The 12,574-nt window shown below is 36.6% G+C and overlaps 1 protein-coding gene across 8 annotated transcripts in view; it reads left to right on the top strand.

The window, feature by feature from the left end:
- Positions 1-12,574, top strand: part of WNK3 (WNK lysine deficient protein kinase 3) — a 154,762-nt gene that overhangs the window by 97,185 nt on the left and 45,003 nt on the right. For all 8 annotated transcript variants that reach the window (XM_034649330.1, XM_034649327.1, XM_034649328.1 and 5 more), the window contains exon 11: positions 500-561. In XM_034649330.1, coding sequence (XP_034505221.1) covers positions 500-561 — 62 coding nt within the window. The remainder of the gene's footprint in view (positions 1-499; positions 562-12,574) is intronic.

The raw sequence follows: 12,574 nt of genomic DNA, 5'->3' as shown, positions 1-12,574 counted from the left end.
CACCGTGCTGTCACCAGTGGCAGTATGTAGGGTAGATTAGATAAATGTTTAAAATTGTTTTCCAACATAGTTGGCATTTTCCTTCTTAGAGGGCCAGTATTGCGGCTGCTGATACTAATGCCTCAAAGGGATAGTTGTCAGTAATTTAGTGTAAAGAAAGCAAGAAAGAGCCAGAGCACACAAGTTAAAGCTTGAATCATTTATTTGTTTGTGAAATGGTGGCAACTCTCCCTTTTAGTACTGGTTTTACAGTCAGACTGGAAGCTGAAAAATAACACAAAAGTATAGAAAAATATTGATGAATATGAATACTGCTACATTTTATTTTTCTTTATCTTTGGTAGTAACATCAAACATTCAATAATGTAGACATTCTACCTAGTTTATGAGGTAACCAAAATATGAAATGTATCAACCATGTTTTTGGAAATAAAAGCAGATTGCCTTTTTAGCTTGAAGTTTGTTGTTGTAACAAGTTTTATTTCTGTACTATTTACAGCCTTTATCCCAGGCAGTTGGAATTGAACAAGCAACTCTTCTAAAACCGGATTTAGTTAGAAGGTGAGTATCTTCAAATTCATACCATGAAAACAGTGGGAGCGTTTTGAAGTATTTGCACTTAATAGGTGCTTAGTGAATCTTGATTAGAGAAGCTTCTGCGTTCTTGTATTTGTATGTATGTTCAATAAAATAGTAGGCATTATTTTTACTTTTTTATGTTAATAATGATCATATGGAATGTTAAATTATTGACCGTTTTCTTGTTCTCATTATTATAATACTCTATTCTTAAGAAAAGCTTATAAGTGTTAAAAAAGGAAAGAAGAAATAGTGTAATTTAGAGTAAAAGTCCTGCTGATCTAAAGAAATAAAGTATAACCAGGTATAAAATTGTGTTATTATTTGGTAGTTGAAAATATTTTTCTCTTTGTTCAGATTGGATAATTTTTATTGTTCTCTCTTCAAGTTCACTGATTCTTTCCTTTGTCCTATTCATTCTGCTATTGTGCCCATTCGATGAGTTTATTTCTACGATTGTACTTTTTTTCCAGTTTTATTGAGAAATAGTGGGCGTACATCACTGTATGAGTTTAAGGCATACACCATGATGGTTTAATTTACATATACACTGTGAAATAATTACCACGATAGGTTCGACTAACATTCATCTTCTCATATAAATATAATAGAAAAGAAAAAAAAGAAGGAAAAAAATCTCTTCTTGTGGTCGAGAACTCACAGGATTTCCTTTCTTAACAACTTTCCTATATCTCACATAGCAGTGTTAACTATAGTAGTCGTATTGTATACTACATCCCTAGTACTTATTTATCTTATAACTGGAAGTTTGTACCTTTTGACCACCATCTTCCAGTTTTCCCTCCTCCCACCCTCTATCTCTGGTAACCACAAATCTGATCTCTTTTTCTGTGAAATTGTGTGGGTTTTTTGTTTTTGTTTTTAGATTCCACTATGGAGATTATACAGTATTTGTCTTTCTGTCTGACTTATTTCACTTAGCATAATGCCTTCAAAGTCCATTGATGATGTTGCAAATGGTAGGATTTCCCCTCCCTTCTTATGGCTGAATAATATTCTAGTGTGTGTGTGTGTGTGTGTGTGTGTGTGTGTGTGTGTGCACATACATGTGCACACACCACAATTTCTTTATCCATTCATCCATCGATAGGTTGTTTCCATGTTCCATGTCTTGGCTATTGTAAAGAATGTGGCTATGAACACAGGAGTGCAGGTATCTTTTTGAGTTAGTGTTTTTGTTTTTTAGGGATACATTCCCAGAAGTCAAATTGCTGAATCATATGGTAGTTCTATTTCTAATTTTTTTATGATCCTTTATACTGTTTTCCAGACTGGCTGCACCAATTTACAGTCCCACTAACTGCGCAATAGTTCTCTTTTCTCCACATCTTTGCCAGCATTTGTTATCTTGTCTTTTTTATATTGGTCATTCTAATAGATGTGAGGCAATATTTCTAGAGCTCAGTTTGCCCATACCCATTTCTTGAGACAGAGGTGCCTAGGTGGCTCAGTTGGTTAAGTGTCTGCCTTTGGCTCAGGTCATGATCTCAGGATCCTGGGATCAAGCCCTGTGTTGGGTTCCCTGCTCATGGAGGAGTCTGCTTCTCCTCCCTCTGCCCCTCCCCCTGGCTTGTGCGCATGCTCTCTCTCTCTCTCTCTCTCTCTCTCTCTCTCTGTCATGCTCTCTCACTCTCGTACTCTGTTGCTCTCTCTCTCAAATAAATAAAATCTTTAAAAATAAAAAAAAAATCTTGAGACAAAATGGAAACACAACATACCAGAACTTGTGGAATGCAGCAAAAGCACTTCTAGAAGGGAAGTTCATAGCAATAAATGTCTACATTAAGGAGCAGGAAAGATCCCAAGTAAGAAACTTAACTCTATGCATTAAGGAATTAGAAAAAGAACAAACTGAGCCCAAAGTTAGCAGAAGAAATAATGATTAGAGTAGAAAGAAATAGAGAATAGAAAAACAGTAGAACAGATTAACCAATCTAAGAGTTGGTTCTTTGAACAGATAAACAAAATTGACAAACCCTTAGCTAGGCTAAGCAAGAACAAAAGAGTAAGGACCCAAATCAACAAAATTATAAATGAAAAGGGAGGGATTACAACTTATAACACAGATATTCAAAGAATCATAAGAGGCTATGATGAACAACTAAATGCCAACAAGCTGTACAACCTAGAAGTGGATAAATGCTTAGAAACATACAATTTACCAAGACTGAATCAGGAAGAAATAGAAAATCCGAATAGATCAATTACTATTAAGGAGATTGAATCAGTAATCAAAACTTTCCCAACAAATTAAAGCCTAGGACCAGATGGCTTCATTGGTGATTCTTACCAAATATCCTTCTCAAACTCATAGAAGTGAAGAGGAGGGAACCTTGCCAAACTCATTTTACCAGGCTGGTATCATCCTGATACCAAAACCAGAAAAGGATACTACTAGAAAAGAAAATGCAAGAAAGCTCAATAATTTACTAGCAAACTGAATTCAACAGCACATTAAAAGGATCATACACTATAATCAAGTAGGATTTATCCCTAGGATGCAAGGATGGTTCAACATATACAAATCAATCGATGATTTGATTAAAAGAAATGAATCATATGATCATATTAATAGAATGAAATAAAAGAATCATATGATCATCTCAGTAGATGCAGAAAGTGCATTTGACATAATTAAACATTCATGGTAAAAACTCTTAAGAAATTAGACATAGAAGGAACATATCTCAATGTAATAAAGGCCATGTATGATAAATCCACATGTAGCATCTTAATGGTGAAAGGTTAAAGGTTTTTTTCTAATATCAGGAACAAGACAAGGGTACCCACTCTCACCACTCTTATTCAACATAATATTAAAAATCCTAGGTAGAGCAATCAGGCAAGAAAAGAGATAAAAGGTATCAATATCATTTACAATAGTATCCAAAACAACAAAATACTTAAGGAATAAATTTAACCAAAGAAGGGAAAGATTTCTACTCTGAAAACCATAAGACATGGGTGAAAGAAATGAAGGAAAACAAATAAATGAATAGGTATTCTGTGTTTGTGGCTTAGAAGAATTCAATGTTAAAATGTCAGTACTACTGAAAGCCATCTATAGATTCAGTGAAATCTCTATCAAGATTCCAGTGCCATTTATCACATAGGTAGAAGAAGCACTTCTAAATGTATATAGAACTACAAAAGACCCCAAATAGCCAAAGAAATCCTGAGCAAGAAAAACAAAACAGGAGACATCACACTTACTGATTTCAAGCTATACTATAAAGTTATAGTCATCAAAACAGTATCATACAGGCATAAAATCAGACAAATAGACCAGTGGAGCACAATCAAGAGTCCAGAAATAAACCCAAGCATATACAAGTCAACTAATATTTCACAAGGGAGCCAAGAATACTTAGTGGAGAAGAGACAGTCTTTTCAATAAATGGAGCTGGGGTAATTGGACATTTACATGTAGAAGAATGAAACTGGAGCCATATCTTACACCACTCACAAAAGTTAACTTGAAATGGATTAAGGAGACCTGAAACCATGAAACTCCTAGAAGAAACCACAGGAATAAAGCTCCTAGACATGGGTCTTGATAATGATTTCTTGGATATGACACCTAAAACACAAGCAACAGAATAAAAAATAAACAAGTGGGACCACATCAAACTGAAAGACTTCTTTGCAACAAAAGAAACCATTAGCAAAGTGAAAAGAAAACCTATGGAATGGGAAAAATACTTGCAAACTATATATCTGATAACAGTTTAATATCCAGAATATATAATGAACTCCTATAACTCAATAGCAAGAAAACAAATAATCCAGTTAACAAATGGGCAAATGACCCAAATAGACATTCCTCCAAACGAGATAGACAAAAGGTTAACAGGTATGTAAAAGATGTTCAATATCACTAGTCATTAGGGTAATGCACATAAAATGACAATGATATCTTACTAGTCAGAATATGCCCCCAACTTGGTTCTGTGGATGAGCAAAACTGCTCGTTGGGTTTACTACTTGGGCGCTGCATGTATGAATTTGGTCTGCCATGATCTGTTGGCCTGTTGCAAGCCCTTCCCTCCTTCCTTGTCTCACTCATATTCCCAGTGCTTGAGCCCTGTAGATTCTCCTGTGATTCCTGTGGTACGAGATAAAATAGGGGATCCCACAAAGTAACCCACAATGCTGAGTGAGGGCTGGTTTTCCCCCCAGGTTCTCTTTTCCCACTGGAGGTTCAGGTGCTATGCTGGCCTGGGGTAGAGGCAACGTGGCCAATGTATAGCCACTTCTCCTACCCTTCTTTTTGTTAGAGGGGGGAGAAAAAGAGAGAGAGTGTGTGTGAGCACGAGCAGGAGGTAGGGGCAGAAGGAGAGGGAGAGAAAAATATTAAGCAGGCTCCACGCCCAGCACAGAGCCCAACTTGGGGCTTGATCTCATGACCCTGAGATCATGACCTGAGCTGAAATCAAGAGTCGTACGCTTAACTGACTGAGCCACCCAGACGCCCCTTCTCTTACCGTTCTAATCCAGTCTGACTTGGTGTCTGTGGTGTAGAGGGGTGCTTCAGCCACACCCCCATGTTCTAGGATTCTTTCAGTGGTGTCTTGTTCTTGAATAGTTATTGTATTTGTGAGCAAAGTCAGAAACAACCTCTGTTGCCATCTTGGTGATGTCACTTCCTGTGATTGTGCTTTATTTTTATAATTTCCATTAATTCTCTTTTAATATCTCTGTTTTTCTAAGATTTTCTGTTTTTGCATCTGCTTCAAGAATATTTATAATTGTTTTTTGAAGCATTTTGATGAGGCTGCTTTAAAATCCTTATCAGATAGGGACGCCTGGGTGGCTAGTTGGTTAAGCACCTGCCTTCAGCTCAGGTCATGATCACAGTGTCCTGGGATCGAGTCCTGCATCAGGCTCCTTGCTCAGTGGGGAGCCTTCTTTTCCCTCTGCCTGCTGCTCCCCCTGCTGGTGCTCTCTCTCTGACAAATAAATAAATCTTTTAAAAAATAAAATCCTTGTCAGATAAATCCAATATCTGATTCATCCAATGTTGGCATCTCTTGATTGTCTTTTTGCATTCAAATTGTGATTTTTCTGTGGCTTTTGGTATGGCAAGGAATTTTCATTTGTCTTCTGGACATTAGGGATATTATTTTGGGAGACTCTGGATCATATTTAAATACTCTATTTTAGCAGGCAGTTATCCTATTTAGATGCATACGTTCTGATCTACTTTTGTGGGCTGTGGTTCTAATGACAATGTAGTTTTCAGAGTCCCTGTAGTACTAATTCTGTCTGCTTGGTTCACCTGACACCACTGGGGTCCATTGCTGCTGCCCCAGGCCAGAACTCCAGGCCACACGCTACTGGTGGAGCTCCCTTTAATGTTACTAGGGGAGGAAAGGGCCCACCTGAACTACCTTCTGCTGGGTTGGAGGTCAGGAGACCACTGGACTTGTGCTGCCTTTGCCTTTGAGCTGAGAGTCAGGAGACACTGAGCCTGGACTATCTTGTCACTGGGTGGGTAATTGGGAGATGCCAAACTGCTTTGTTTTTCCTCGAGTCCTGGGAGTCCCCAGCCAGTCCACCTTCATATTGTCATTCTTCAGTATCCAGCTGTGATTGTCTGCTTTATCATTTGCACATTATTTAGTTGGACTTAAGAGGTAGGAAGAACAGAGAGAGAATTGAATTTTTGCCATCTTGTCCCAAACCCTGAACTGGTGTTTCAAGATTACTTTGAAATGTCAATGATATAGTCCCACTGACTAGAATTGTGTGCCTTTTATCTTTTGAAAGTGTTGTTGCTGTTATTTCTTTGTATATTAAAAAACTAAGAGCAGCATTAATGTATCTTCTTCCACCACTTGTTTTTCTAAAGATTTATTTACTTATTAGAGAGAAAGAGAGAGAGTGAGTGGGAAGAGGAGTAGACGGAGGGAGAGAGAGAATCCTCAAGCAGACTTCCCACTGAATGTAGAGCCCTATGTGGGGCTTGAACCCAGGACCCTGAGTTCATGACCTGAGTAAAACCAAGGGTCAGACACTTAACTGACGCAGCCATCCAGGTGCCCCCTTCCACCATGTGTATTTATACAAATTTTTTTCACAGAGACATAGGAAAAATTTTAGGAGTTATTTTTATATCTTCTTTCATATCTTTATACAGATACTTCAGGAGTAGTTTCTAGGGGAAAGGACTTTACCTAAAAATTAATTTAAAAGATGTGTTTGGTGCTAACATCTTATTTAATTTTTAAATGTGTTTATTGGAAATTTTGTATTTATTGAAATATCTACAAACTTATTAAAGAAAAAAGCTGAAAAATGCCCTGACACAGATAAACTGAAAGTTTAGCTGCCCTTTCATAATCATATTGATGTGAACCTGCAAAACATAGCTAGTTAAAATTTATCACATTGAACCATTTTTTTAAAAGATTTTATTTATTTATTCGACAGAGAGAGAGACAGCCAGCGAGAGAGGGAACACAAGCAGGGGGAGTGGGAGAGGAAGAAGCAGGCTCACAGCAGAAGAGCCTGATGTGGGGCTCGATCCCATAACACCGGGATCACGCCCTGAGCCGAAGGCAGACGCTTAACCGCTGTGCCACCCAGGCGCCCCTGAACCATTTTAATATTATTCATTTTTATTTTTTAACCAGAATTGTAGTGTATTTTATTATTTCTTTTATTGAGGTGTAACTGACATACAAACTTATATTAGCTTCAAATGTACGACATGATTTGATATTTGCATGTATTGCAAAATGATCACAATAACTGTAGTGAACATCTATCACCATACATAGTTGTAGAATTCTTTTCTTGTGATGAGAACTTTTAAGATCTAATCTCTTAGCAACTTTGAAATATACAATATTATTAACTATAGTCAACATAATGTACATGATATCCCAGGAATTACTTATTTTATAACAGGAAGCTTTTATCTTTCCCATCACCCAATTGCTCAACCCATTTCCCACCTCTGGCATCCTGTGGCAATGATTAATTAATCATTAATCTGTTCTCTGTGTATAGGTGTCTGGTTTTTTTAAAAAAGATTTTATTTATCTATTTGGCATAGAGAGAGACAGCCAGCGAGAGAGGAATACAAGCAGAGGGAGTGGGAGAGGAAGAAGCAGGCTCCCAGCAGAGCAGGGAGCCCGATGCGGGGCTTGATCCCAGGACTCTGGGATCACACCCTGAGCCGAAGGCAGACGCCCAACGACTAAGCCACCCAGGCACCCCAAGGAGTCTGTTTTTTTTTAATTCCACATATAAGTGAAATCATATGATATTTATCTTTCTCTTTCCATCTTATTTCACTTAGCATGAGAAATATAAAGAGGAAAATAATATTCTGAGGGTCTGTTCATGCTATTGAAAATAGCAAGACTCCATTCTTTTTTGTGGCTGAATACTATTCCTCTCTGTGTGTGTGTTTACATATGTGTGTATGTATAAACATGTATATACCACATTTCCCTTTTTCCTTTAAATATAAGTGTTTTTTTTATTTTTGATTTTTTAAATATTCAGTGTTTTATTAGTTTCAGGTGTATAATATAGTTATTCAACAATTCCAAACATTCCCAGTGCTCACTATGAGAAGTGTACAGCTTAATCTGCATTACATTTTTAACTGATTCCCCCACCCACCTTCGTCTGGTAACACTTTGTTCTCTATAATGATGAGTTTGTTCCTTCATTTGTCTGTCTCTCTCCTCTGTGTTTTTGTCCCTTTGCTCGTTTGTTTTGTTTCTTAAATTCCACATATGAGTGAAGTTATGTTATTTGTCTTTCTCTTTCTTACTTCGCTTAGCATTATACTTTATAACTCCATCCATGTCATTTCAAATGAAAAGATTCCATTTTTAATTATGGCTGAATAATATTCCGTTGTATATATATACACCAAATCTTTATCCATTCAATAATTGATGGGCACTTGGGCTGCTTCCATAATTTGACTATTGTAAATAGTGCTGCTATAAACATAGGGGTGCATGTATCTTTTTAAATTAGTGTTTTTGCATTCCTTGGGTAAACCTCAGTAGTGCAATTGCTGGATCATAGGGTAGTTCTATTTTTAAATTTTGAGGAACTGCCATACTATTTTTCCATAATGACTGTAGCAGTTTGCATTCCCACCAACACTGCAAGAGGGTTCCCTTTCTCTGCACCCTTGCCAGTATCTGTTGATTCTTGTGTTGTTGATTTTAGCCATTCCAACAGGTGTGAAGTGATATTTTATTGTAGATTTGATTACATTTCTCTGATGATAAGTGATGGTGAATATCTTTTCATGTGTCTGCTGGCCATCTGGATGTCTTCTTTGGAGAAATGTCTGTTCATTTCTTTATCCATTTTTAAATTGGATTGTTTTTTGGGTGTTGAGTTTTATAAGTTCTTTATATATTTTGGGTACTAAGCCTTTATCAAATATGTCATTTGCAAAAATCTTATCTCATTCAGTAGGTTACCTTTCAGTTTTATTGATTATTTCCTTGGCTATAGAGAAGCTTTTTATTTTGATGTAGTCCCAGTAGTTTATTTTTGCTTTTGTTTCCTTTGCCTCAGGAGACATATCTAGAAAGAAGTTGCTGTGGCCAAGGTCAAAGAAGTTACTGCCTGTGTTTTCTTCTAGTCTTTTTATGATTTCAGGTCTCCCATTTAGTTCTTTCATCCATTTTGAATTTATTGTTGTGTATGGTGTAAGAGACTGGATTAAGAAGATGTGGTCCATATATACAATGGAATATTACTCAGCCATCAAAAAGAACGATTTCTCAACATTTGCAGCAACATGGACGGTACTGGAGGAGATAATGCTAAGCGAAATAAGCCAAGCAGAGAAAGACAATTATCATATGGTTTCACTCATTTATGGAACATAAGAAGTAGGAAGATTGGTAGGAGAAGAAAAGGAAGAAGAAAGGGGGGGTAAACAGAAGGGGGAATGAACCATGAGAGACTAGGGACTCTGGGAAACAAACTGAGGGCTTCAGAGGGGAAGGGGGTGGGGGAATGGGATAGGCCGGTGATGGGTATTAAGGACGGCATGTATTGCATGGTGCACTGGGTGTTATACGCAAGTAATGAATCATTTAACTTTTCATCAAAAACTAGGAATGTACTGTATGGTGACTAACATAATATAATAAAAAATTATTATAAAAGAAAAAAAAAAGAAAATGGCCCAGTTTCATTGTTTTGTGTGTTGTTGTCCAGTTTTGCCAACATCAATTGTTGAATTTCTTTTTCCCACTGGATATTCTTTCCTGCTTTGTCAGAGATTAATTGGCCTATAATTGTGGGTTTATTTCTGAAATTCTGTTCTGTTCTATTGATCTGTGTGTTTATTTTTGTGCCAGTACCGTTTTGCTCACTACAGCTTTGTAATATAATGTGAAGTTCAGAATTGTGATGCCTCCAGCTTTGCTTTTCTTTTTCAAGATTTCTTTGTCTATTCGGGGTCTTGCATGGTTTCATAGAAATTTTAGGATCATTTGTTCCAGTTCTTTGAAAAAAAATGTTGGTATTTTGATAGGGATTGCATTGAATTTGTAGAGTGCTTTTTGTAGTATAGGCATTTTAACAGTATTTGTTCTAATCTATCAGTATGGAATCTCTTTCCATTTCTTTGTGTCATCTTCAGTTTTTTCATCACTGTTTTATAGTTTTCAGAGTACAGAACTTTTACCTCTTTGGTTTATTCCTATTTATCTTACTATTTTTGGTACAACTGTAAATGGGATTGGTTTCTTAATTTCTCTTTCTGCTGCTACATTATTGGTGTATAGAAATGCAACAGATATCTGAGGTGCCCGGGTGGCTGAGTTGGTTAGGTGTCTTAACTCTTGATTTCGGCTCAGGTCATGATCTCAGGGACCTGGTATCAAGCCCCACATTGAGCGTGCTTAAGATCTTCTCTCTCCCTCTCCCTCTGCCCCTCCCTTGACTTGTGCTGTCTCTCTCTCTCTCAAATAAATAAATCCTTAAAGAAGAAAGAAATACAACAGATATCTGTATATTGATTTTGTATCTGCAACTTTACTGAATTTCTTTATCAGTTCTAGCAGTTTTATGGTAGTTATTTGGGTTTTCTATATACAGTATCATGTCATCTGCAGATAGTGAAAGTTTTACTTCTTCCTACCAATTTGGATACCTTTTATTTTTTTTTGTTATTGTCTGATTGCTGTGGCTTGACTTCCAGTACTATCTTGAATAAAAGTGGAAGAGTGGACATCCTTGACTTGTTGCTGACCTTAGGAGAACACTCTCAGTTTTTCCTCATTAAGTATGATGTTACCTGTGGGTTTTACATAGATGGCCTTTATTATGTTGAGGTATGTTTCCTCTAAACATATTTCATTGAGGGTTTTTATCATAAATGGATGTTGTACTATGTCAAATGCTTTTTCTGCATCTATTGAAATGATCATGTGGTTCTTATTCTTTCTCTTATTGATGTGATGTAATGTGTTGATCGATCTGCAAATATTAAACCACCCTTACAATGCAGGAGTAAATCCCGCTTGATTGTGGTGAATGAGTTTTTTAATATACTCTTAGATTCGATTTGCTAGTGTTTTGTTGAGGATTTTTGCATCTATATTCATCAAGGATAAAGGATATTGGCCTGTGGTTCTGTTTTTTAGTGGTGTCTTTATCTGGTTTTGGTATCAGGATAATGCTGGCCTGAATGAATTTGGAAGTTTTCTTTCCTTTTCTATTTTTTGGAACAGTTTGAGAAGAACAAGTATTAACTCTTCCTTAAATGTTTGATAGAATTCTCCTGTGAAGCCATCTGGTCCTAGACTTTTGTTTGTTGGGAGTTTTTTGATTACTGACTCAAGTTCTTTGTTAGTTATCAGTTTTTCCAAATTTTCTATTTCTTCCTGTTTCAGTTTTGGGAGTTTATATGATTCTGTGAATTTATTAATTTATTCTAGGTTGTCCAATTTGTTGCATATAGATTTTCATAATATTTATTCTCCTATAGTTGTTCATATTTCTGTGATGTTGATTATTTCTCCTCTCTCATTTGTGAATTTGTTTATTTGGGTCCTTTCTCTTTTCCTTTTTCTAAGTCTGGCTGGAGGTTTATCAATTTTATTAATTTTTTCCAAAGAAACAGCTCCTGGTTTTGTTGATCTGTTCTTTTTTTTTTTTTTTTTTTTTTTTTTTTTTTTTTTTTTTTTTTTTTTAGTTTCTATATCATTTATTTCTGCTCTAATCTTTATTCTTTCCTTCCTTCTGCTGGCTCAAGGTTTTGTTTGTTGTTTTCTCTAGCTCCTTTAGATGCAAGATCTGCTTGTTTATTTGAGAGTTTTCTTGCTTGTTGAGGTATGCCTGTATTGCTATAAACTTCCGTGTTAGAACAGCTTTTGCTGCATCCCAGAGGTTTTGGACCATTGTGTTTTCATTTTCTTTTGTTTCTATGTACTTTTTTATTTCTTCTTTTATATCCTGGTGGAGCCATTCATTGACTAGTTGTATGTTATTTAACCTGCATATATTTGTGGTCTTTCCAGATTTTTTCTTGTGGTTGACTTCTAGTTTCACAGTGTTGTGGTCAGAAAAGATGTGTGGTATGACTTCAGTCTTCTTGAATTTGTTGTGGCTTGTTTTGAGAGCTAATATGTGATCTATTCTGTAGGTTGTTCAATGTGCACTTGAAAAGAACACGTATTCTGCTGTTTGGGGATGGAATGTTCTGAATATATGTGTTAAGTCCATCTGTTCCAGTGTCATTCAAAGCCATTGTTCCCTTTTTGATGTTCTTTTTAAAAAAAAGATTTTATTTACTTGAGAGATTTAGAAGTGAGAGAGAGCAAGCATGAGCAGTGGGGAGGGACGGAGGGAGAGGGAGAAGCAGACTCCCCACCGAGCAGGGAGCCCTACACAGGGCTCTATCTCAAGGCCGTGAGACTATGACCTGAGCCGAAGGCAGATGCTTAACTGACTGAGCCACCCAGGCGCCCCAGTGTTC

This window comes from Ailuropoda melanoleuca, chromosome X (assembly GCF_002007445.2).
Source record: "Ailuropoda melanoleuca isolate Jingjing chromosome X, ASM200744v2, whole genome shotgun sequence".
Classification (NCBI taxonomy): domain Eukaryota; kingdom Metazoa; phylum Chordata; class Mammalia; order Carnivora; family Ursidae; genus Ailuropoda; species Ailuropoda melanoleuca.
Note: the sequence above shows the minus strand (reverse complement) of the source record. Positions and strands in the feature narration are given on the sequence as shown.